Source organism: Sturnus vulgaris, chromosome 3 (assembly GCF_052056855.1).
Source record: "Sturnus vulgaris isolate bStuVul1 chromosome 3, bStuVul1.hap1, whole genome shotgun sequence".
In the NCBI taxonomy this organism is placed as follows: domain Eukaryota; kingdom Metazoa; phylum Chordata; class Aves; order Passeriformes; family Sturnidae; genus Sturnus; species Sturnus vulgaris.
In genome coordinates, this window is record NC_142245.1 from 74,251,286 (window position 1) to 74,279,078 (window position 27,793).

At 35.9% G+C, this 27,793-nt stretch overlaps 1 protein-coding gene across 1 annotated transcript in view; it reads left to right on the top strand.

Moving 5' to 3' along the window:
- The window catches only part of ASCC3 (activating signal cointegrator 1 complex subunit 3), a 250,562-nt gene that overhangs the window by 15,878 nt on the left and 206,891 nt on the right, over positions 1-27,793 (top strand). Inside the window, exons 4-5 of the mRNA XM_014880409.2 lie at positions 2,579-3,162; positions 25,461-25,581. Of these exons, the coding sequence (XP_014735895.2) occupies positions 2,579-3,162; positions 25,461-25,581 (705 nt within the window). The remainder of the gene's footprint in view (positions 1-2,578; positions 3,163-25,460; positions 25,582-27,793) is intronic.

Consider the following 27,793-nt stretch of genomic DNA (forward strand, 5'->3'; position numbering starts at 1 on the left):
ATTAAGCAAAACCAACTGTTTCTTTTGGAATAGCAGTACTCTAAGAAAAGAACAATCCTGATGTTGTCTGCTTTAATTCCATATAATTGGTATCATGAAAAATTGGACTGCTGTGCAGGCAGATAAAAATTTAAGAAATGTAAGAAGTGTTTGGTATTGACGAGAGAAATAAAAATATATTTCACTCATCTGGAATTAAACTTTTAATACTGAAATACATTATCGCAAAGAACGTGTGAAAACGTAGTTTTGATTGGAAATGTAGTTTTTGATTGACAGACTAAACCTAATACAGCTTTTGCTTTTAGCAAAATTTAACTTCATCAGCTCATAAACTGAGCACATGGCTCAAGCTCTTCCTGTCACATATTTAAGGATTTTTCCTTTCAATCTCAGGTATATTTCCTCCTTTTCTGATTGTTTTTCAAATAACTTGAATAGAACCATTAGTATAAAGCCAAAGAGAATTAATAAAAATAAATATATTTGCCTGGTTTTGGTACTATAGATCAGAGATTTTTATTACAATAGAAATGTTAACCTGCCACACCTTTCTATCTCTCAACCATTTTTTTGGAAGTACCTAGTAAATTGAGAAGGAAACAAATGTCTGAACACAGACTTTCAAAAAAGTCTAGGCAAGTTATTAATGTCCAACATGTGTTGGTAGTCAATTGTGCTGTACAGTTGTAGAAGATGCCTGTTAAAGCTATTAATGGTTGTAAATAGCTATTGCTTTCTTGAGTCATCAGAAGTATATTTTTGAGTACTTCTCAAATCTCTGACAAAAAGTTTTAAACTCTGGTTAGTACCGTTATTAGAATTTTAACCTCTTTGGGCTGGAAATTAAGCATGTGGCTGCTGTCTTTCTGAGACAGACCTCTGGGAAGGGCTACCTCTCTGCCCTAACCCGGGTACCTCTCCTTCAGTGCACAGATTTCAGCTGGCACTTGCAACACAAGGCTTGAGGGAAAGTCCTGCAAGATGGGGATGGAGTTTGTACCAGCTGTTAGTCCACAGAGTTAGTAGGAGAAGGTACAATCTGTATTGATAATAGATATTGATTAAGAAAGCTGTTTTAAATATCCACTGTGTATAGTTTAATCACAAGAGATACTGGACTAAAATGTTGGCTGGCAAACAAAAGAAGAAACCAAAAAGAGTAGCTTCTAGTAGTGCATCTCTTGCCATCTTGTCTGGCTTATTTTGTTGAGATGGAAGGAATAATATTTTCTCAAGAGATGCTTTCACAAATAGATGTTGACAATAAAGGAGAAATACCACATAGTAAACCTAAGAGATTTTTCTCAAATCCTTCAGTTTCTCTTTTATTTTAGTAATCTTTACTTCTGTTCCGAGACAAGTGACTTTAAATAATAATATGTATTTGTATGTTAGGAATATATGAGTGAGCTTTGTGCAGACATACTACAAGTTTTTAGATGTAGGGGTTTTTTTGTGTGTTTCCTATATAGCTAATGCTAAAAGGGAGGGGCTGAACCGCCTTTTTCCTCAGAGACCTATTTAAGTATCTGTTGTATATGTGTGTATCTTTATGTCATGTATCTTCCATATGGAGGTATCTAATTACCTTGCAAATATCACCTCCAGTCCTCTCCTTGAACTTTTCAGCTTTTTAAAGTGCATCAGAAGAAGATTCAAGCTAAATACTGAATTTGTAGCCACCTCCATTTATTTATATATGACATTTCTAGTTACTCAGCCTTGTTCCATCTGTTTATGCTAGAATTTGTTTGCTTTTTCCTGTTAGATTGGGGGGAAGAAACCCCTTGCTTTTTCTGGTGTTAAACCTAATCTAATTCGAATCAAGTCACAAGTAAAAATATTTTGTAAATTGTCCTCATTTAAAATGAACAAAAGCCCCAGTATGCTGGCTGGTTTTGTTTAGGTTAGGCTTGGTGACTTAAAATTTTGTAGGAGTGACATTCAGGTTCATCACATGGAGTTTTCCTCATGTTTTCCTCGACTACCTTTGTGAATATTTGTGTAAGAAATGCATTCATGTTTTTATCTAATAACATACTGTTTATTTGCATAACATGATATTTTGTAGATAGAAATCTAAATTCATACATTTATTTGCTTTAAATTTTTGAGCAGTTCTTCTAACTTAGCACATACTCAGAAGTAATTCTACTGGGAATTACTACAAGAATTCAGTAATTCCCAGCTGAGTTCTGTATATTTTTTTCTGTTATGAATATTCAGATTAGGCAGTGAATAAATACTGAGACAAAGTGGAAATTTGTTAACGTTAAATAGCTTATGAATATACTATTGTGGGTAGCAAGTTTTTTCTCTAGCTCAGAAAGATAAGAAAGCATTGGTAATTCTTACTATAAATTTTTAGTATGTAGAAGGATAACGAAGGGAGATGCTTTATTATCATATATACCTTTTATAATTCAGTACCTTACAACAATTCCTACTTGCTTTGGTCTTCTTTTGATATCTCTACTGATGAGACTTGTGGCAAGAATTTGAATGCAGTTATGTTATAGGTAATGAAACGTTCTTAGTATTAAGTGTACTAAGTTACATTTGGTTTTGTTAACAGTTGGAGCTGAAAATGGACAAGAAGCAATTGAAAGTGGAGCTGTTTTTCTTTTTAAGACCTTTCACGGGAAAGAATGTGTTGGCCATGATGAGACAAAGGTGATCAAGCAGATGTTTGGGCCATTTCCATCATCATCTGCTACTGCAGCTTGTAATGCCATGTCTCGGATTGCTTCTCACTTCACTGAAGAGCAGCTTAAAGCCCTCATACAGTTGGATGAAGAGCAAAATGGTGATAACAGAGTGTTGTTTGGTAAAAATATAGTGTTTTCATTTGACATGCATGATTTGGATCACTCTGAAGAGCTGCCTGTGAATGGTGAGACTGATGTGCAGAAAAATATAACCTTAGACTATAATAAATTTTTGAATAATCAGCTGAATCACTTACAGAACTACTGTGATGAGAAATCTAATATCAAGTCTTTGGAAAAAATAGATGATTCTTTTTTATGGTGTGAAGTTGGAAAGTATCTGAAGGAATCTCAAGGAGGTAACCCTGGAGGGCCAACGACAGAAGACCTCTGCTGTACTTTGTACGAGATCCTTGCTTCTACCAAAAGTGCCGATGAACTTCAAAATGAGGTACACTTGCACATTAACCATACTGCATATATTTGAATGCTACAGAAATATACAATAATTTCATATCAGTTTATGCCAATATACTTTGTCCAACTCTGCTTCTTTTTCTGTCTTGAGAAAAATCTCGTGACAGCATCATCATTTACCAGGGAGAAGAAGGATACAGCATCAGTTTTATATGAATAATCTCTTTCCCCTGCAATGGACGGGATTTTTTTTTTTGTGGCCATTTGCTCAGCATCTCCACTCTTTCTTTTTAAGCGGAACCCAGTTTAAGCTGCCTGTGAAAGTGTGAGGAACTTGCAAAGACAAGCTGAACTTTCTTGGGCAGGTTTCATCTCCAGTTTCAGAGCCTCCCTGTTGCTGGAAGGCTGAGCAGGTGGTGCTACTTTAAAATTTTGTCATGTCACATCTGTTTCTTTCGATGAGGAAAGGGGTGGCTGAATTCATTACAAGAAGGGCAGAGAAAATGTGAGGGAGAGGGAACAGCTGCTGGAGTTGAAAGATAAGCATAGTAGTAGAAAGGAGAAAAAGCATAATTAAAGCCTGGAGAAGATGTTTTCCAGGTGTGTGCACAAGAGATGATTGGATTAATCTCGGTAAGGGAGAACTGGTTTTGAATGGGGTAGGGGAAGAATTCCTGCAATTTGGTAATTTATTTTTCGTCTGCACTTTTCTGTTATGTTTACTTTACTTTTCCTAACTTGCCCTGCTTTCCTTTCCTGAAAACATCTAGTACTTAAATTCTCAAACTGACTTTTCAGAAAGACTCTGAATTTGAAAATTTGCTACCAAATTGCAAATGATAGTAGGAATAGACAATCCTGTGAAAGACAATATAGTGAAAGTTTTAGGAATTTTGCCATTGCAGTTGCAGATTTTATTCTTCTTAATAAAAACAGAAGGGGATAGAGAAGATAGAGAATAGTGATAGAGAAGTGTACTTCATTTTAGGTTTAGATAAGTATATATGGATGCCTAAGGTGTAATGGTATAGTTGCTGAAGCCATATTATTGTTTTGTTTGGTAATCAGTGGATCACATTTTGGCAGTCCTTTGAGCTTTCTGGACATGTATATTTTCTTACAGACCCTAGATATAAATGGAAGTTGATCTGATTTCTTCTGCATTGAAATATATTTGAAAAATATCTTAATACATGCCTGCAAACAGTTTCATACTTTGGGTGGTCATATTGAGGGAAGACGTGTAAATGGAAGACTGAACAGGTCTTGCATAAGAAGACTGGATAAAAAACTTTCATATCAAATGAATCACAGAAAAAATATATTCATCAAAGGGACCTGAAGTTTATTAATTGTACAGAGATAAAGAATTCAATTTTTTTTCTAGATCAGTGACTGAAGACATTTCCAATATCTTTATTGCGTATGCAGAAATAATTCCATACTTCTGCAAAATGCCTACTTAATGTCTGAGTTTAATTTGTAAAATGTTAAAGGAAAAACTCTAAACCTTTGGCTTGACACAAGAAGAAATAACTTTTTTTTTTTCAAATTTATGATCCTAATGGATTGCTAAATCAATTGGCAGAAAGTTCAAGCTATCAGTTTTTACGTAGGTCACCAAGAAAGACTTCCTTTCCATTAGTTCCTGGAACAAAGAATTCTTGGCAAAATTTATGATTTGATGGCTTTACAGAAGTTTTAATTTGATAATGTGAAAAAATTGTTTGCCAGTGAACTGAAAACTAACTTAGAAAGAATAGTTTCTTTCATTTGCATCACTAGAGAGGAAATGAATTTCTTCCATGAAGTGTCTGAACACTATATCTTATTTTGGATTTTTACAAACTCTTAGTAACATAAAGAAGATTTCCACATTCTCATTATTTTGGCCTCTTTGTTGCCTTTACTTGCAACAGTCTTATTTCATTGTTCATTGCACAATGTGGGTGTCAAGGAGGGAATAGGACAAATTTGAACCTGATCACCTTTTGTTAAAAGCTAGCTGGCATTTGTATTGTGCTCACTGTAGGCATAGTCATGACTTGAAAATTTCTTCTGGGCTTTGGATTTTACTATCACTTAGGGATATATTTTTTTTCTTATTACAGGAATTTTGTTGGTGCCATCATTAAGAGCAGATGGTGCTTTTAAAGCTGAAGATAACCCATTTCTAGAACTAGGTCAGAGGCTTGCCATGTGAGATGGCATAACAAGTTGATTGATCAGGCATACTGAACATTCTACATTTCTTGGTGGAGTGAATACAGGCTAAAGTGTCTGAACTACAAAATATATTTTTTTCTTCAAAAACAACAACAACAACAACAAAAGAAACAAAAGTCAAACCAAAGCAAAACAACCCTCCCCAAAAAAACCCAAAAAAAGAACTACTGATATGAAAGGATAATTCTTCATAAATAAAAAGCCAGATCTATAAAACACATTTTTATGTTGTAAAATGGGAAGATACCACTGTCTGTTTATTATTAAACAAGAAATGAACATGATTGTGGTGAGGATATTGGTGAGTGGACTTCTGTAAGACAATTTCATTTGATCCTTAAGCAGATTTTATTGATGTGCCAGATCACATTAAGAATATGAACAATTTAGATAATTTATGGGGTGGCATCCTGTTTTGGGGCTTTTTCGTAGTGTATGTACAGGCACACATATACACTGTTTAGGATTTTTTCTACTTAATGAGCTCTACAAGGAATTGAAATTAGTTGCTTTCTCCAGCTTTGTATAGTTTATGTTTAAAATGGTTGGTGAGGTAGAAGATATATTTTCTTCTTTGTTTTCACTATTTAAGAACATTCCACCCTTCCTTTGGGGCAGTTTGTTTATCTGGCATATCACTGATGATTCTTAATTAGAGAAAAAGTGATTCTTATGATTGGAATGATATGGGAGGTACACCTTATTTTCTAAGTGTTTGGGACATGTGCTTTTCATTGGGGACATAAAGTCTAGTAAAGCTAAATGACAGCTACACACTTTTCACAGTGCGTCAGGTTTTGTTGATCAGCATATGTATTTTGTTGCTGGTAATGATGCAGTAACAGCATCATTATTTAAAAACCAAAAGAAAAAGCCAATAGCTAACTACAGAGTTTCGCCAATAACTGTTGTGGGGGTTTTTTATTTTTATATTTGATTAAAACTTTGTATTCAATGCATTCCTCAGTTTGAGCCCTCAGTTTCTAGTATATAATGAATGAAGACTGGAGCCATCTGAGAGCATTTTAGCAGCTTTGCCATCTAGCACCTCCCAGGGTAACTAGGAAAAAGTTGGAAGAGTTTAGTCCCTCTGACTAGACCATGCTATTCTTAGAAGACATGTGTCTTTCTTTTGTGAACTCTTATCTAGTTTATCTGCAAGGTTTTTCTGAATTGTTTTGGAAATACCTGTCTTTATTTTTACAGTAAGGTAGAAGTACATTATCCCTTTATCAAACAGATCAGGAAGATATTTCCTGTAGAGATAAAATAACTAGAGGGAAAGAAGGAGATGCAATCAGAATTGTGTTAAGATCTTATTAATACAGCATCCATTATGAAAAATTGTGCATTTTATTCTTCTTAGGACAAGGCAAGAACTTTGCCCAAATAAAATTAAGAATATTAGTGTGGTTTAGCAAATTGGATTAAATGGTGTTTCCCAGAAAAAATCACTTTAAATGCTGTATAAATGACTAGATGAATACTCGGCTAAGATATGAAATAGCTTCAAGAATTATTTCAGGAAAACTACATTGTAAGCAGTAGTTTGAGTATTATATAATAGTAAATATATTTACTTATCTCTATATATGATACACTTAATTGTCCACTTAAAAGCCCAGGGACAAGGCTTCTTTTGTCTGCTTTATAGTTGTGACTGTTTCCAGCTCTCTGCATTAAAAGGTTAGCATAGACACATACTATGGCATCCAGGGCTTCTATCAGTAAATACAATCCAGCTGCATTGCAAACTGTCATGATGTGAAGCAAACATTGTTTTTTTTTTTCATTCCTAAAAATAATTCAGTATTCATCCTATTCACTCCTATCAAAAATGTGAGATATGTTTTCTTCCTTCTTGTCATGAGCACCTGAGAATAGTCAGATAGTAAAAACTACAATAAGAGGCCAAAAGGTAGTAATGTAGAGTTTGAAGATTCTCAATCCTTCCTTCAAGGCTGAAAAGCATTAATTTCAAATCAAAGTAGACCTGAAATCAGAAAAGTACAAGTTATGGAATACAGGTTTTATATGATGAAAAAGAAGAGGTCATGAGTTGGGCAGCACATCTTCCTGTATGTATTCCTTATTAGTTCAATCCAGTAATATGCTCTTAATTAGAGCTAAAAGGTTATTGCTTTATTACTGAAATTGAGTTATTGTCATACTTATTTCAGAATGGAAGTTAATAGATTATTTTGTTTTTACATTAAATAGGAATTTTTTTCAATGTGGTGTTTGTGTGTCTGATGTAACAACAGACTTTTAGATAGTTTTCCCCACTCTCTTCTTAGTGGACCCCTGTTGCTTCTGCCTGTAAGTTTTCTTTAGCTGCATTTGTCACCGGTAGCAAGATAAAGATTTTTTTTCTCCACATTAGTTCATCTACATAGCTACTGTTGCCTTACCTTAATCCCACCACAAGTGTCTGCCAATATGCTTTGTTGGTTGAACCTGTACATGCTCATGGGATCACGAACAAGGGGAGCTTAACTAATTTGTCAATTCAATGAACTGGCAGGAAGCTCCTCTGTGTCTGCCATCAGCCTTTTTGCAAAAGTACAGGACAGTAAAGGAAAGGGAAATCTGTTTAAACTTTCACAGAATCTAGGAGGCATCTTTTCTCTCAGTGATACAGTATCTTAAACTGAGGAAGACTCATTGACAAAAGAATGTGGGAAAATTTGTCCCAACTTCTCCCCTGAAGACTTCTCCAGTCTTACTGCCTGAGTATTTAAAAAGAGCCCTTGTTTTCTGCTTTTTGGCTTTATTCAGGCCTGGTTTTATGATCATTTTTCCTGTGCTGTGATACAATTGTCCTTTTTTTTTTTTTTTTTAAAGTAGTTTTGAAAATGAGCACCAAAGAACTGTGCTAATAAGTTCCTTTCCAGATGATGCTGTGCCTTTCAAATGCTGCCTTTCCTTTCATTTACCCTTCAGGCAGTTCCTTGCCAACTTTTAATTCTTCTACTAATGCTCATCTTCACAAGTTTAGCAAGTCCTCATGTGGCAAATTGCAATGTTTTAAGTGAAGTCCAGATCTGAGACAATTGCTATTTATACATTTTCTGTAATGAAGTGTTAGACCAAATGATGTATCATGAGTATGTCCACGCTATGTTTATGCCTTTTGCCAGTTACCTGGACATCTTTTTGATGCTTTCCAAAATATATCCCTTTAACTTATCTCCAATCATATTTATATTTTCTTATACACTGTGTTATTGCCCTTGTAGATGTGTGATCCCTGGCCTACAATTTCATGTTGGTTTCTGAAGATTTATGAAAGAGTACATTGCACTAAAGCTGTATTAACAGTGAACTCTGAATTTGGTTCCTAGCTTCGGTGCAATCATTTTTATATCCATGCTCTTTTCTCTTTAACTGGTTTATCCTTATTTCCAAAATAATATTTTAACTATAGAAAAAAATTAATTTTAATTTTAAAATTGAACCGAATTAAAGTATTGTTGGTAACTTTAAGAGTCAAAATTTTCCTTTCAAAAAGGAAATTTGTACTACAGTAAGAGACCTAGATAGTCAAGCCAGCTGGTCCATGGAACTCAAAATGGAAAACATGCCTGGACACCTGCAAAGGAAAATACACTGAAATTATTTCCTGCTGTAGGGACATGAGCCAATAAATAGATTAATAGATCACTACGTTGGAAGGGACCTCAAGGATCATTTGGTCTAACCGTTCATGGCAAAGGTGTGTTCTAGACAAGATGGCTCAGCACCCTGCCCACCTGAATCTTAATAATGCCCAATGCTGAGGAGTCCACCACATCTGTGGAAAGAGTATACCAGTGACTGATTTTTCTCATTGTGAAAAATCTTCTTCCTGAGTCCAATAAAAATCTTTCCAGCATTAAATTGTACCTATTGCCCTGTCCTTTCCATGGAATCTTTCTAAATAGGATTTTTGCATCTTCTGTGCAAGGCACCGTTTAAGTGCTAGAACACAGTGATGAGGTCTCCCCTAAGCCTTCATTTCTTAAGGTTGTGCAAACCAGTTCTCTGGTAGACTTCCCAGTCATTGGATCATATCTGTGGCCTTTCTCCTGACCCTCTCTGGCCTGCCCACATCTTTTTAATATAGAAGGGACCAAATCTGAATGTGTTCTAGGCGTGGCCTGGCAAGTCCTGAGTAGAGTAGGAAATTGACTTCATTTTCTGTGCTGGTAATGCCCGTGTGACTCCATGCACCATCCTGTTGGCTTCTTTGCCACTGCACCACAATGTTCACTATTGAGCTTGTTGTTCACCTGGACTCCCAGCTTCACATCTACAGGTCTGCTCCCCAGATGGATAGATCCCAGCCTGTGCTGTGCTCCTGGACTATGCTTCTCCTTGTTGAACTTAATAAGATTCTTGGATTTCAATATGTTTTCTTGATACTTGAAAGCTAAGTTGCATTTCTTAAACTGTGTATCCTTTAGCCTGCAGCAATGATACTCTGTTTTTAAAAATTCTTCCTATCGAAACCAAAACATAATGGTCAGATTTGGTAATAGGAGTAGCAACCTTCCACTGCAGCTTGCAAGTCATAGGGCACATCAGTCACAGTAAATTGGGTCTGGTCAGTGTTGTTAGTTCTGATCAGAATGGTACCTAAAGAGCTTGACAGATAATATTTTTATGGCCCTTCAGGTGCAGTTGACCTGTTTTTCCCAGAAAGTTTTTTATCTTTAATTATTAAGTAGTATGTTACTCTAAAAAGCAATGGGTTTATAAAGGTGATAAGATCCCTTAAATTTTCCTGCATAATGTTCATTGTTATGTTTGATGGATATTTTGCAGGGGAAGCTTTACTTGGTGTTTCACACTGCTTGCAAGGAAAATTGTATGTTGTAAGGCTGGATAAATACCACCTTCCCCTACCATGTTGTCTTTCAAAAAGCCACACAGTTCTTAGACTACCGTCACTTACTTTAACTGATGCTGTCCCCTCTTTTTTGAACAATACACATACACACTCTGAATGTGAAAAAGTTTTAATTAAAAAGTGTTGAGATTTCATTTCACATAGTAGTCTGATCATGACAAAATGTGTATCTTTTAGGCTGACTTTGATCAGTACTTGCCTCTTAACCTGGAGAATATATGGATTCCCATATCTTTTCACTTAATTATTGATAGTATTTTATTCAGAAGTATACTTGGTTCAGTTTGCTTATGAAATCGAGAACAATCACAAAGCAAAAGCTATAAAAACTGTAGTTAAAACTTAAATATTAGACTTTCTTAATTAACATCACACTCTAATGCATTTTATTGGCTTGGATTTGAGCAGTAGGATGAACAAATAAAATCTGAAAAGTGTAGAGTGGTGTCCAGTGTGGGCATACTGGACTGAGGCCAGCAAAGGGCCACTGGGATGATGAAGGGACTGGAGCCTCTGACATACAAGAAGAGATTGAGGATGCTGGGGTCGCTCAGCCTGGAGAAGGGAAGTCTTGAGAATCTGATCAGACCTGGTGGTGAGGGCATGATGAAAATGGAGGCAGACTTTTCTTGGTGATAACCCAATGGCAGAACTAGACACAGTGAACAGAAATTGCATTACAGGGTATTCCATGTAAACATAAACTTTTTTGTCGGGATGGTCAGACACAGGAGCAGTTTGCTTAAGTGATTGTGGAATCTCCAACCCAGGAGACTAGATCATTTTCAGAGGTTTCTTCTAATTTCAGCCATTCTGTGATTCTATCATTTCAAATGGTAAAATAGAGGTAGTTGGAGAAAATTTGTATGTTATATTTTTACCCAATTCTGTAATAATTTAAGTCCTCATTTTCCTTGATGAATTTTGTACCAAAAAATCAATCCCTTACCCTGATATGTTTGGGGTTTTTTAAATTAAAAGCTTCTTGTTTTGTAACAAGTTTGCTATTAGTAGAATCTGATAATAAGCAAGTGGAGTCTGCCTCTTCAAGTACTTACATTTTAGCCTTATGTGAAACTTAATTAATGAAGTATGGTATACAGGAAATAAATAGTCCGTGTGTTGCAAGTAATCTCAATTAGGTTTTAAAGTGACCCCAATTTCAGATGTGTTAATTTGGTCTTCTAAATTAAGTATCTATCTAAATAACAGACATTTGTTGTCCAGAAAAATAATTCATTTAGTTTCTTGCATTAAACAGGAATCTGTAATGGTCATTATTCTTATAAAAGAAAATTACATAAAGTCTTAATTCATGTGACTAAATTTCTAATACCCTTTAAAAGCCTGACATTATTTATGTGAATATTTAAGGGTTTTTTTCTATGTGTAAGCTAGGAGAAATGAAGGACTCTGAGATGACATTGAAATACATTTCAGTAAGAAAGAGTGTATTTTAGAGCTCATAAGGCAAACCAGCTACAAAATAATTTTTAAATTCCTACAGACTGCCCACACTTATTCACTCCTCCCTTCAGGTAAATGAATGGTAAAGCTTATGCAACATTGCACAACATCACAAGCATTTTGTTTTACAATAAAACTTGGAAAGTGTGTATAGATTTCGTTTCCTGCTAGTGGCTTAGGGTGCTTGTCAGTAGCAAACATTGCAGACACCGTTCTCTCTTTACATCCTTTTCAGTGCTTTCCAGTGTAGCATTTGCACATAAAAACTTTATGTTCTAACTTTTAGTATCCAAAAATCTGATGACCGGAGAAATACTTAGCTGACATTTCTAAATCTGAATTCAGTTAAATAATTCTCAGGTCTGTATTGAGAGCGATTCCCTGGGCAGTCTCAATATGTAATTTTTATTAAGAGCTCTGAGCTCTTCACAATTTATCTTATAGCATGGACTGTGAAAAGTTCTTCAGCATTTCATTTTTTTGCAGACAAGTTTTTTTTTCAGGTGCTAGTTTTGAGATCATTCATCTGACATGCTGTGCAGACTCCAACAGAAGTGCTCTCAAGAAACAGGCTTCACTGTCTGTGCACAATGTGCTTGCCTCTGACTCAATATTTGCCTAAATACTATTGCTTGGCTCAGAGGGCAAGTGGAGCTTGTTTGCATATTCTGTGTAGCCATTTCCCTAGTTACAAGCTGACCTTCACCATTGGAAAAGTGCAGTGTGCAGGTGTGAAAGGAGATGTTTACTTTGCTTTTCTTAAGCAAAATAGGACCTGAAGTGTCAGCTTCTTGCTGCTTTGTAGAATGCCAAGTTTTGGACTTTGCAAAGGCTTGGCTCCTCCAAATGCTCTGATGTTGGAAACTCAGTTTTACCTGTCAGTAGCTCAGCACATCAGTGTAATTGTGTATGCTTCATTGCTCCCAGAGGGTTATCTGTTCCCTGTCAAAGCCAAAGCTTACCTTTTCTGCTGCTCTTCAGGCATGAGACTCCCAGCCACAGTTTCTCTAACCAAAGGTGCTCTCAGACCCCAGCACAAGGCTGCTGTTTTCCCTGCACAGTTTTCATTAAGTAACTATTACGGGAAGAAAGTCAACTTTGATGTCAAAATGCAATTTGGCAGAACTTGAGGACAATATAAGTAGAATTAATACATAATTTTTAGAAAATTTAGTGGGAAGCACCATCTGAAATGCAATAAATAGCGTTATACTGAAGCATAAGTAAACAGTACATTTTGTTAGGGAATGAGAAAATTAAATTGATCAGAAACTGAAGTCAGTGGTGAAATGGCCGGTATGATTGTCCTAAGTGTAAGAAACAGGAAAATTTAATCTAATTTAAAATAGTAATTATTTGCCTGTAAGAGCAAAGGCAAAACCCCTGGGATAAAATGCGAGCATCATTAATATCAGTTGAAGATTTTTTCCTTGATTTCAGAAGGTGTTTTTGTTTACTACTTGTACTAGTCTGTATTTTTAACCCATTTTACAGAGGTGATTTCTGAACCTAGCTGATATTATAGACCCACAGCCAACAAAATAGCACTGTTACAAACTAGGATTGCACTAACACGTGTTTCTACATTGCTTGGGAAAATTTTGACACTTAGAAGATGTTTTGGTGCTGTGGCACTTTTATGAGACTTTCCCACAGAGGAACTGAATATCTGATTACACACTGACTGTTTAGTTAAAATGATAAAGAGTAGTTAATCTGCTGAATTTTACACTGTTAATAAAATAGTCTTTAAAAAACTGATATAAGCAGATGTAGTAATAACTACATAAACCATTTAAAAAACACTGAATACTCATGTGAACAGAGAATAGTCATACAGCAAGTTTTTTCCTCAAAAGGCAAAGTAGATTTGGGGGGGGGGTTGTAAAAAAACTTTGCCTTTGGTTTGGAGCATAAACAATTTTTAAATGAGATATCAAATTTATTAAGGAAATATAAAAGATGTGAAACAGCTTTCCAGTATACATTAATACAGGGAAGATCTTGGCTATTTGATATTTGATTTGATACATGTGTATTTCTGCCATGGCATAGCAGTTCTCTAGGCCTCTAAACTTAACATGTTAGTGCTGTGCTGAAGCTAGGCATGAGCTCTGCAGAAATGCAACAAGAGCATTCAGTGCCTCAGAATCTTCTCTTACTTGTAGTTTTACTTCTATTAAATACATTATGAATGCTGCATATTGTATAGATAGTTATATATTACTATCTTGTATTACTCAGCAATGTTTATTGAAAACCTCCATTTGTGAAGATTAGATTTGTGGATGCTTTCTGTAAGAATTGCAGAAAATTGTGTTACTTGATTTTGTCATCTAGAAGTCATGATTAGACCTTTCTGTACTCAAGTTTATTAGAGGGCAAAACAAAACTGTGGAAATGAGCTGAGTGGAATTCTAGAATGAGAAGTCTGCTGACACTCCTTGCTCTAAGTAATCAAATTAAATGTTAAATAGATTGACATGCTGCTTAAATTGTCATTCTTTAAAAAAATGCTGAAATGCTGAAAACACAAAAATATTAATCAGGCTACGTAGATATTTACATTAAAAGTCCTCAAAAACGAGAAGCACAATTTTTTTGTGACGGAACATATTTTAAGGACATCAGCATTTTTATGTTTATATCACATTGTAAAGACTTTAAAGGTCTTCATTGTAAGCACTGCCAGATACTTTCAGTACTACAACTGCATTTTTCAGTTGATCTTTAGTGGAGAATGTGTTAATATTGAATGCTTACTGATAGAGAAGGCAATTTCAGGAGATGACTTCATCTTTACTGTATATAGAAGGTGCTGTAATAATTGGAAAAGGGTTCACAGGAGGTCCATCATACGTGAAATAAAGCATGGAAAACTGAGGAAATGTGAAATAAAGCACGGAAATAAAGCATGGAAAACTGAGGAAATGTGAAATAAAGCGTGGAAATAAAGCATGTGAAGTAAAGCATGTGAAATAAAGCATGGAAAACTGAGGAAATGAAATATGAAAAAAAAAAAAGTTGCCAGTCTGGTTTGATGCAAAGAAGTAGCAGTTATACAAACATATTTAGTGTGGGAGGAATGCGTCAGTGGACTGTGGCTTGCAGGAAAAGGCACTCAGAAGGAGGGAGGGAGAAATAGACTGGCAGCATAAAACAAACGTTTCATGAATACTGTCTGTTATTTTAGCAAGGAACAATCTGACCAAGAGTTTCAGTTAACTTTCAGATTCCAGGGAAGTTGGTTTCCAGTTCTAGCACAACGTTGGCAGTAACCAAAGAATGTGCATGAGAATCAACTTTCAGAACTGTTAAACACAGAGCAATTGTCTACTTCTCTTGAGATCAGCATCAGGATGCTGTAAGAAACCTAAATGTTCCATTTGGACATGGCTGTTCAGTTGCTGGTAAGGGCTTTAAGCAGCCACTGAAAATCAGAAGTTGATTAGTGTTTTTTCACTAAATATTCAGTTGCCAGTTTTACATAGGCCATGGCTAGACTACCAGTGCTCTTTAAATGGAAGTTTTCACAAGTTGTATTGACATTCCCCTGTATCTGTTACATGCTTTCTGCTGCCGATACTATTTTCTCATTATTATTGAGCCACTGTTCACTGGGTACCTTGTTTTTGCAGTATTGAACGAAGTCTGAAGTGATAGTTAAAATGTTATCTGAAAATCATATAAGACACTTCAAAAGTTATAAATGGCTTATTTTTGGAAAAAGGTGGAAGAACTTATTTGATTTTCAGAACTGTTCATCATTTGCTACTGGAAAAGAACTCTTCAACCAGCCCTTACTTTGGCTGTTCCTAATCATGATCGTAAAGTTAGCTATAAGTTTAGGAAACTTATCTAGGATCCTTGTCTGAATGTTTACAAGTGGTTATGAATCTCCAGCTGAGGTATCAGAGATAAGATACTTATGAGAAAACATGGAAGAACAATATGCAGTAGGGTTTTTTTAAATATCTGAAACATAATGAAGAAAAGAAAGTGCTCACAATCAAAGCAGTTTTTTAAATAGTATTTTTTAATACTTTCTATTCTGTCATGATTTGTCTGTGTTCTTCCTAAACTCATCCAGAATTTCATCACCAAATCTCTCTGAAAGCAATGTGCCTTCTCTTTTGTCTTTGGACAATTTTGATTTTTGCCAAGGAACGTTCCTGAGATCAGACTAAATTTCTGTTTTAATTGTATTCCTCTCACGTAACTGTTTACTAAATTGTTAGGTTTGTCTCTTAATAACTCTTCACACACCAGTTTACTATAGAAATTTATACATAGTAGAAAATTCAAGCTGTTCTTCTAATTATCTCTTAGTCAAAATCAATAAGGAAGTGGAATAGCTCTTGTTGTGGGGCTCCTTTGAGAGAACATTTCCAAACGCTACAGTTTGACATTAATTTTGACTTAAAACCAGCTAATTTAAATGTTCATTGTTATGTATATACAACACCACATGAAAACTTCACATATGATAATATATTGATGTACCTTAATCTCCATTTTTCTTAATGTACCATGAAATTATGACATTAGCTTTTCGTTTTGTGTGTGTGTACCCTCGCATGACATATGATATTTTGATGTCAAAGCAACTTGCCTCATAAAACATGTTTGGTTTTAAGTGTCAAAGTGGCACTTCCTTTTGTTCAATATAATGACTTTCTAGCCCCAACAAATTAACATATCACAAAGCTTATTCCCCATTGCCTCGTTCATGAAAGCAGTGTCCATTTAGGGAAAGTACAGGTATATGTGGATCACCCCTGTGGTGTTTTATCTTTATCTTATCATCAAAGCTTCTAACTTGGCATGAGACTGGCTTTTCAAGCTCCTATTTTCTTTGTAATTTTATTAAAATTATCAAGAGTTTTATATTCAGACAAAATAAACCTTGGGTCTCTTTATTCTTGACCATAGAGCTTATCTGCTCCCCTTTCATGTAGAGAAAATAATCCTTATTTTGGATACATTTTGCCCCTTTTTCAGTTGTGGACTTCATTTTTTAAAATCCAGGAGTATACAGCTTTGTTGTTGTCCAAGGACTGTTGAAACCCCACAGACGATAGGAAACTTTTTCTTTTTATGAAAACAGAACCATGCTGTCTGCCTTCATAAAAAACCCAAATGAATGGCATTTGAGTGCTGTTTTTTAGGGATGGAACTTAAGAAATGATGAAAGAGCCACAGACAGAGCCAATAAATGATAGGCTTAATCCTGGTACTGAGAGCTGTTCACTGTCCTTCCTGTCAATAACGTTTCCTCTTTCCTGTCAAGTCTTTACTTCAGTTTTGTGCTGAGAGAAAGCATGTTTTATCTTTGAGCCAGTATGAGGCTTGATCTATTAATGATACCTTTTGAATGAGTTTCAATATATTATTAAACTTAATGAGATCATTTTTTAGAGAAAGCCAGTCTGTAGCTGATGGAACTTTTCCGTTTTTATTTTCTTTAATCCTGAGTTCTTCTCACATCCACACGGAGACGTAAGGAAATATGAATTCTGCAAGAAATGCGGTCAGATGGCACCTGAAACATTGAGGCTCTCTTTTTAAGTAGGCACAAAATCACTTTCCTCCAAATCATTTTATGGAAGGCGGGGAGGGGGGAAAACCCACAAAGAATTCCCTAGCCCAGAGCTGCTTGATCTGTGGAAGCAGCAGGGCCAGGTTTCCTGCAGGGCTGGTTGTGTTACGCTGTGCCTGCCGCAGCGCCAGCGCTGCAGCTTCGCTGGCTGAGTGAGAGTTTGTGCTGGTGCTCACTGGTGCATGCCAGTGCCACCGTGCTCCTGCTGCAGCCTCCCAGGGAAGAATAAGGGCAGGAGGCACAAAGAGCAGTCATTCAAGTTTGTCTGCACCACTGGACCTGAACACTTCTGTCTCTGTCAGAACTGGGAGTTACTGAGGAGGCTTAATGCTTGTTAGTTCACACAACTGCTAAATGCACAGTGATGTGGTAACCCTGGTTTCCTTGGAAAGCTGGGCTTTAAAATAATCTTCCATCTTCTGAAATACTTTTTTTTTTTTTTCTACACACTCCTAAAACAATAAAAAATGCTGTTTCAGGCCAAAGCTTACCTTGTTTTCTTCTCGCCCACTCCTGTATGGCTACCCAGGGTGCTGGAGTTCACAGCCTGGGGTTGGTAGCCATAGTCCATTTTCCTGGGTAACCCTGGTGGGTCTAGCAGACGATGTTAAAATTCTGACTTGGCTACCCTAATTGGGATAAAACTAGCTTCCAGTGGTAGGGTTTCTTGCTGCTTTTCATCATTCATCTCTGTTAAGCAACATAAACCAACTCCTTGCTTGCTGGTATTTTGTTTTACTCTGTCAGTAATCACACTGGGATAGTGGATCCACACTCAGCCAAATCCTCCTCCTGAAATGGGCAGATTTGGGAATTGCTGTCCTTTGAGATTGTCTGGAGGTTTTTGCCTTTTGCAGAATAGAATTCTGTGCTAACCACTGCTATTTTAGAAGTTTCTTAAATCCTCATCCCTAAAAAAAAAATCAGATTTATTCTGATACAGAAATCACTTCCATAAATGTATGTTTTCTGCTGGGTAATGTCAGAATTCCTTGCCCTTGTATCTGCAGGTAAGAAAAGTTGCAAGTGCAGTGGTTATCTAGTTTCAGGACTTTTTTTAATGTAAAAAATAATTAACAGTTTATCCTAGCATACTTCTGAAGATAAACACTAATTTAAGGAATCACATAATAGTGAGGATTTCTACATTTTAATTTGTCTTCAGGGTTTCCTTGTAATAAGGCAAGTCAGTAGTCTGCTGTTTGTAGCTGCTGTTTGACATTATTTCTGTTTGCCAAAGTCTTCAGGCTAAATAAGCTGGTGGAAGTTGCCTTCTAGCTATGTATTTGAAATTTCCAAAATAAATGCATCTGTCTAAGTTTCTAATTAGTCTCTGTTAAAATATTGATGATGGTGGTGGTGATGTCTCCAGTCTACTTATTTTCATGTAAAAATATTGAGAAAATTTGCTAATATTCTTGATTTTGTGCTTGTCTCTTTTTCAGATATGGTAGACAGTTTTAGTATTGATTTGCACAAGGAGCTGGAGGAAGATTTTAATCAAATTCAAATTATGATGTGACAGATTGTGCTTTTTTTTATTATAAGACAAATAGTAAAGAATTATATGTAATCAAAATTGGTAGTCAAATAAATAGGTTTAGGCCTATTAAGTAATATTTACATACTCTTTGAGTCTGATAGTCTGTTTTTTAAAGTCTTTTTATAAGAAAAACACTTTTTTCTTTCTGTAACTGATAAATTTCAGTGTTTTAACTATAGATTTCAATTTGATTTAAAAGAAGGCTTGAACCTGTAGGCTGAGTCTTCTAAGACATTTGCTTTGATGTTTTAATGCTATTTTTGAAGTTTTCGTTGCTTTGATTCATGTGTTTTTACTAGTGTAAATACTAGTTGGAGTAAAATTGTAGAGTCATCTGTGGATACAGAAATACATAAAAATAGAGCATGATCCAAATATGCTGAGGTGAGATGGTGTTAAAAAGAGTAATTGGCCATGTCTTTGTTGTACTTGTTCTCCTGGACTGAAAATGTGTCCCATGATGAAGACCAGATTTCCATCAGTTTTTGCGGGACTGCAAATGCAGTAATGGGAAAAATAAACAAAAGTTGAATGTTGAGTAAGAATTTGTTACTACTTCATTATCTTTGTGCAGATCTCTTTCCTAAAGACAATATTATATGAAAAATTTTCAATCAGCTTCCTTACCCAGCATTCTTTCATTGTATAACTAAAATTCAAAGTTTTTGTTGAGGAAATTTCTGGTTTTTTGCTACTTTTTAAAAATCTGCCTATTTCTAAATTTTTATTTAGTTAATTATTTTCTTCTAATTGCCAATTGATAGTCCAAAAATAAAAAAAAAAATTCAAGCTAACTAATTCACAGACAGGCCTTTAAGACCTCTCTGATCAGGAGTAATTTCAGTCATCCACTCGAAGCAGGTGTTTGATCCCACTGGAGGCTGCCTGAGAGCCAGGCGCTCCTTGTTCCTTAGAGTATTTGCTTGTTCTGCCTTATCTGATTCCTGTGCTCACCGAGATTGCAATACAAGAATCCTCCAGCCTCCATCTCGAGGAATAGCTGTCAGAAAAGCATTGTGCACACACATAGGTTATCAACGACTTGTCTTAAGAGGGCTTGAAGTGTCTGGTTACTGTTCTGTTTGTTGTGAGACAGGCGCAGTTAAGCTGAGCTTACTTAGACTCTGTTGATTCTCCTCTCTGTTGATTCTCTGTTGATTCTCCTAGGGTCTTTTATTCAAAAAAGCCAGACTTTAAAAAAATAAAAGCAGATCTGAGAGCTGAATTATTTTCTTACACACCTAATACCTAATACCTGTTATTAATAAGAATGGTAATAAATCATGCTTTATCTGGCTTGCCTAATTTTAATCAACCTGTAAGAAACATGAAAAGACAAAATATCTGAGACGTGGTTTTAAACCAAGTGTTCTTCTATAGTCTGTAGTTGTTAGAGAGGATGATAGTCTCTTACTTTTCAGTACAGTAGCCATTAACAATCAGCATATATATTATATCCATGAAGTTTGTGTTAGATTTTTCATATTAAAAAAACCCTCTATCTTCAATGTCCTTATTTTTGTTACTGAATCTTTTTAAGCAGCATACTAGATACTGTATCCAGACAGCTTTTCTAATAAGCCTGTAGCCCAAGAAAAATGTTGCCTTTATCCCATAATTTCTTTTTAAATGAAACAATCATTTCAGTTGCTTCAGAGCTACTAGGGCAGAAGAAACTTGAGTTCTTGCTGTGGTGCTTAGTCTTCCGTAGCTGTTTGAAAACTGTGCCTTGTAAAGCAATATCATTTGCAAACAAGCTGCAAAATGCAGGGATAGCAATTAATTGTGTAGGTGGGACTCTGGAACCAAGACCTGCTGTGAGGATCTAAAAGTAAAGAGATACAGAGGACAACCACTGGTTGGCTGAATTTAGGTTTCTGTTTCATTGCTGTAGAACAGTACTAAGACTCAAGCAAGGTACAAGGACTGTTCATAGTCTATTTTTGTGTGCACTTGTAAAACAAAATATTTTCTGAGATTTATAGGGTTCTTTCCCACCTCAAGGAAGATATAGAAGGCAAGAAAATGCCCTTGTGATGGCAGATAGTTTATGATGTCAAAGTATTACTCACAGTTCCATGCCTCATATTTGAGGACCTCCAAAGCTCCTTGTAAATTATACTTTATAGAATTGAAAAGAGAATAGTAGCTATTTAACATTCAGAGTAAAATCTCGTTCCAGTCTTGAACATAAAGATGTATTTTTTTACAGCTGAGCCTTACTTGAAAAACTTTGCTATGTCATGTGCCTCATTGGGGTTCAACTCCTTTCTGGTAACTCCAGCAGATAGACTGCTGTCTATATGTAAGATTCTTTTGTCTGCCTCCTTGCCTTTTCCATAGAGCTAGCATATATTCAAGAGAAGTAATTTGCATGGGGACCTTGCCTCACATTTCTAATGACACAGTATGACACATCTTGTCCTTTTGTTCCTAAAGTGACTACTCAATATGCTTTCTTCTAGATATTAAGCACATAAAATGAAATGTAAAAATCATTCAAACAAATATCAGTGACAATATATCTCACTCATCTATGTCTTTATGATTATGGAGTAATAGCTGAAGTCATGTGGGACCTTTGTTAGCGAAGGGAGTCAGGATTGCCTTTTGGGCACTTGACTTCAAGGAGTGTAATACCTATTACTGACTTCAAGGAGTGTAATAATTTGGCTGGGATTCAAGAAACTGCTGATTGACACACAGTCTCTCCATCTGTTGACCACTGCCTAGTTTATCTCGTTATAACTTAATAGAAAGTCAACTATGAATATTCCTTTGCCTACTATCAGGGTCTTGGGCGTTGATTTTTCAGGTCACAATATATCGTAACATATCAAATGTGAAATGCTAGCACCTACCCTGGTGGACTGGGTTTATATGGCCAAGCCTTTCTAGTAGGGGTTGCTTCAAGGATGGCTTCTGTGAGAAGCTACTAGAAGCTTCTCCTATGTCTGGCAGCGCCAAAGATGCATGTACTGTGGATCAAGGCTGGGCCAATAGAAATGGTGGCAATGCCTCTGTGATAGTTTATCTAACAAGATGAAAAGTTATCATGCATTTGGCTCCGGGCAAGGACCTGCAGACCCATGTAGAGAGAAGCCCATGCTGGAGCAGGTTTCCTGGTAGGACTTGTGACCCTGTGGGGAACCCATGCCAGAGCAGCCTGCCCTTCATGCAAGAGTGACCCACATTGCAGCAGCTTGAGTGGGACTGTTGCCTGTGAGATGGACTCACATTGGAGAAGTTCATGGGGAACTGCCTCCCCTTGGAGGGACCCCAGAGTGCAGCAGGAAAAGGACTTCCCTCCCTGAGCAGTGGGAGAAACCACTGGTGATGAGCTGACCATAACCCCCGTTCCCTGTCTCCCTGCACCACTGGAGGTGCAGGAGGGAGAGCTGAGAATGAGAGAGGGATGGGGAAAGGTATTTTTAAGGACTTGTTTTATTCCTCTTTATCCTGCTTTGATTTTGATAGTAATAAGCCTCCTGCATGGCCATGTTTTCATAAGCGTCAAAAAATGATAAGGTTAAGAATTATAGTTTGAAACAGCAGCATTGTGTGATAGTTATGAATACCTTAATTAGAAGGCAATGAATTACTCCTACAGTATGAAAAAATATGAATATTAATAATATTTTGGTCTTGCAAATTCTCAAGTTTAGTTATTTCTGGTTTTTGCAAACCTTTTCTAGCATTGTCACTATTGCTACCATCCATGATAGGTAGCTCTGTAACTTATTCTTTGTCTCTCAGTGCTTCTACTCGGTTTAGCTCTGAATTGTTTTCCACCCATGAGCTCTGGCAGGTTTCTGGTGAGCATGAGAGACATCTTGTCTGTAAGAACAGGTCATTGCTTCTGGTCTTCTGTATTCTTTTGGGTTTTCCCCTCATTCTTGAGCAATGAGCTGAGTCTGTCTTAGCTGTTTAAAATGTCCCAAAAGCCTCCTTTTTTATTCAGGCAGCAGCAAAATTAATTAGGTGACAAAGACAGGTCTCAAACTGCTAGTAGCAAATGAGTATCTGTCCACCCATCAAGGAGGCAAAATGGAGTGACTTTCATCACACAGGTCCTGCAGAGTCTAGTGTATAGTTTTGTATGGGTTTTGCTCTCTTTAACTGGTAGGATGTCTGGAGAGCAGGATGTCTCTTGGTCCTCTTCCATTGAGCCTCTGTCTCACCGGGGCTGGAGTTTTTGCTTCATGATCTCTGACAATGAAGTAGAATGCATTGTGTAACATTGCTGCTTCTTTGTGAGGTTCTGCTGCTCTAACTGGGTGAAGGGTGTGATATGGATGGTTTTTGTTTCAGGATATATTGGGAAAACAGGAGGGGCCCCATTAGAAAAAAAAAAAAGGATATTATCTATTTCCCCAGCAAATCCCATCTTTTCTGACTGATGCTTTTCTAGATCGTTCTTAACAACTTCCAGTGAGAGAGATGTTTTGGAGTCCTGTGCAGAGCTAGAGATCTACATTGGATGTTTCAGGGCTAGTGTGTTACTTGTCTTCTGGTGGTGATGGTAGTGCTGGGAGTTTGAGTTTGGGGGTTTTAGGGGAGCAATGCTAAGTCTGAATGTGCTTACATTGTGTCTGCTGCCTTGATGAGATATTTGTGTTTAAGCCCAGATCTGGTTGAATTGAAAGAATTTCATTTCCCTGTGTTGCCGGTATTCCACAATCACCAAATCATTAGCAAAGTCGAGACAAGTTTGTGTTCAGTTGTTTAGACAATTAAGCTATTTCAAATATATTTATTTTCTTGTTGCTTCTATGATTATTTTTCCCTCCCTGTCTTAAGCATTTGCCCGTGGAAAATAACTGCTCAAATTTACCAGTACTAAATTGCCACTTTCTATTGAAATGTAAAAGCAAGGTCATCTTATACCTTTAGATAATATCAGTTAAAATGTGTACAGTGGCAGTAAATAGCTATGCAAAATAGAAGAATGAATGATCAGTGCTAGTGAAGGCTGGGTAAAGGGAAATCCATCATAGCTTGAGATCGCTGGCAGCAGAATTTATGTCTAACCGGCAGTTGCCTGTCCTGTATTTCTGTAGTGTGTTAATTTTGAAAATCTTCTGTTTATACATTTATTGTAGTCTCCTATTTTATTTTTTCTGGAGACTGCTTCTCCAGTTTGCCATCACTGGTTACTCTAATGAAAGAAATACAAGACTTTATACCTTTCAGCTGTTAGTTCATGGTCTCTGCAAACTGCACCATGACTGTACTAATTTGCACAAACCTTATGTTTTCCTAGAAACCCCTGAGGGCCTGGAGTAACACTTTTTTCTTTTTTTTCCCTCCCTTATTTTTAAATGACAGCCTGTATTACGAAGTACAGATTGGCCTGAAAAAAAGGGATCATTGATTTTATGCCACTGGCACTGTTTAGAATTTTGCAAATACATGAAGAGGAAACATAAAGTTATTTCAAGGTGTTCCCCAAGGGCAGTAGTCAGAGAGAGCCACAGAAAAATTCTTCGTTAAAGAGCTGGCAAATTAAATACAGGAGAGTAAGAGACTTCTCTCTTCTTTTATAGTTAGAACAGAAATGCTTGAATCCTACAGTGCCAAACTTTCTCTTTTTCTCTTACTCTTTCATAGAACATCACATCAAAGTACATTATACATTTTATTCTTAGCAAATTCAAAACCACTAAGGAGAAACTGCCCTGTTTTCCTTTTTGCAAGAAAAAAATTGAGAAAAAATTGTTTTGAGCAGTATTAAAAATCAAGAATGGGTTTTGAGTAACTTTCTGCTTACTGTAATGCTTTGATTTTTGACAAAATAATTATAGATAAAATAGAGATGAAAGTGCTTTCAATGTTTTGGATGGTTTTTTTTCCATTAAAAGCCAGTATTATGTGGAAAATGGAACTTTAAATAGGGAACTGTGTTTATCTAACCTGCTACAAGAGAATCATTTCAGTAAGAAAATCATTGGGCCAAAATATAACTTGCTGGTACAGAATTCTCTTCTGGTGTACATCACTTCCATTATGTGTTCGAATTACACACAGGATTATATGTACAAGTACTACAGACTGAAGTCAGTACTAGTGTCATCTTTACTGTTTCTTCATATTCCTGTTGTACTCCACGTCTATAAATTTTTTTTTTTTGCAGGATGAGCTGGTGAAAATGCAGTAGGTTACACCTCTTGGTGACTATAAAGGAATAACTTCCTACACACCTGCCTTTCATAAGAAAATGTTGGTTCTCTTGATTCATCTGCATAGATTATGGAGAAATTTGCAGCATATTTAAATAACCATAAAGACATGTACAGTTTAGTCTTGAGAAGAGTTAATTTTTTTACAAGAATCCCCAATAGAAAGACAAAAATTAACAATAGAATAGACAAAATTAACAGATTTTTAAATATTTCCAACTGAAAACTTTCTGCATTTCTACCTTTTTGTAATAGAGAACCTGTTATTAGAAATTATACCCTTTGGGTAGAATTACTGGGAGTAGAAATTCATTAATTTGTTAGATATTGTCAACAGATATGATGTTGCCAAGGATGGAAATATTGCAGTCTTATTTATAAATTTATGTACATTTAGATATGACTTATGACTTTATTTTCTTTGTAGTTATTTGAGCTGCTAGGCCCTGAAGGTTTTGAACTCATAGAGAAACTCCTACAGAACAGATCTCGGATTCTGCAGAGATCTTTGACTTGTCCAAATGATAACAGGTTCCAGGCTCTCCAAGGTAAGTGACTACAAAGTCTTTGTTCCAAATCAGGTAAAAAGTAGTTTTCTAATTGTTCTGTTTTATTTCCAACAGTAGTACTGTCCATGTGTAGTTAAGAAAAAAGCAAAAAAATCCCAAGTGACAAGGAGGGAATGTAGTCCTGGGCTTAAACAAAGAAAGTCTGATTATACGGAAGAAACAAAAACAAATTGCATATATTTATTTAGTTTTCAACTGCCTGTGGGCATGTGCAGATTTTGAATATATTAACAGCTGCACTTTTCCTGTTTTAATGGATTACTCTGGAAATAATCTGATCTTCTATTATTCCTCATTTGCTTTCCTGCTTCCTGCCTACTTTGTATTATCGTCTAATGTAGGGCTGGGGGAAGAAAAGCACAGTAACAACCACTTCTGAAAATAATAAAGTCAAGCTTAACCATAAACAAGTGAGAGGGGGAAAAAAGGGATTTGGGTTTTGTACTGTCATTTTTGCTTTTATAAATTAATTTGTCTGCACAAAGTAATTACTTTAAAATAAGTTTTACAGATTATTGTTTTAAAACAGGTTTTATTACTTTCTTCTCTGATAAAAATAAATTTGGTAGCATATGAGTTGTGACTTTGGATAAATCTTACATGGACATAGCATCATGCAGCCCACTGTGTTCACACCATATGGAGTTAGAAAAATGTGTATAGAGCCTGTAATGGTGGACTCATGTATCTCCACCATAATTTTAAAATGCAAATGACACCTTTTTAATGTTTGTCTTCATGAAATGTTACATAAGCAAGTGTTTAGTAGTTCATCTCTTGCTGTGCTAATGGTTAGTCTAAACTCATCAGACCAACTGTTTGTTTTGCCTGTTCATAATTTCAAAGATGAATGTCTTGCTATATGACAAGGCTTTCTGTCCTGATAGTTTTCCCTTCTTAGGTGATCAAATAGGAAATTAAAATGCATTCAGTAGAAATGGAATAAATACATTTTTCTCCTACGTATAGAGTTTAGTTACAGGAGTGTTTTCTTCTCACTTAGCAGAATTAGTATTTTGGAAGCTTTTATGAAATTATTCTTCATTATGCCATCAGTAAAATCTATCACAGTAATTTCTGCTAGAATGCGGAGGAAGAATATTTTCAATGTTATGTTTTTCAGACAATAGAAAAGCATAACTAATTTTATGCCTTTTCCACTGATGAGAGAATCCTTAACTGTGGTAAAAAACTCAGTGATGTTCAGGGTATCTTCTCTGAGATTCAAGATGTTCTTGGCCCTGAGTTCAGTCTTTTAATTTTAATAATGTCTTTTTTTTTTTTTTTCTTTTTAAGTTGATCAGAATGGTCATTTCTAATTTGGAAGTCCTTTCTTTCCAAAATTTCACTTGGAGAAGGGACTAATTTCTGTCTGCAGAAGTTTAGTCAACTCTGAGTAATTTGTGCCTTTAAAAAATTGGCACAAGTCAAGAAACTGTACATGTACTGCATTTTTGCACCATGCCATGTTATTTGACTATTTCTTATGTAATTTACGTCTGTGGCAGTAAAGGTGGTTGTTGTGCTTATCAGACAAATCAAGTAACATTTCTTTGCCCTGATGTGCTCAGTCTGAATTAAATTTGGTCAGGAAATTGGATCTATTGTTGTCCCCTTTTAATACGAGAGAGAGAGAGTTAAAGCTGCAGACATGATGGAATTAATGTGGACATTTTGACAGTTTATTAGAATTTTTTCAATGCTCTTTAACAAGTTATTGTTGCCTTATCCAGTATGCATGCTGTGAGATGTAGGAGTTTCACTGTTGCTGTAGGTGAAAACTAAGCAGCACAAATTGTTCAAAATGTCAGTCAAGTGGGTTTATTTGGTGAAAAAAAGGTTTTCAAGTTTTTCACATCAGAGTTTGGCTGCAGAAGTACATATGAAACATAACTGAGTTAAATATTTAATATTCAGTCACACTTATATAAACTAATAATCTGTTTGCAGAATTTTGAAAAATAACATTTTAAACCACCAATATTGTTAAAATGAAAACAAAATTAATCCCTTCCATGCTGTTGTATATAAGACTTGGTTGTGCCTTGGGTTTTGTCCAGTACTGATCTCAGAAAGGTGAATGTAACTGAGATTTTTTGGGTCCCCTGCTCCCCTAGATTTATTGTTTACTGTAATTGTTCTGTGGTTCTGATTCTTCTTGATAATCCTGCTGCTTATCAATGTAAAAAGA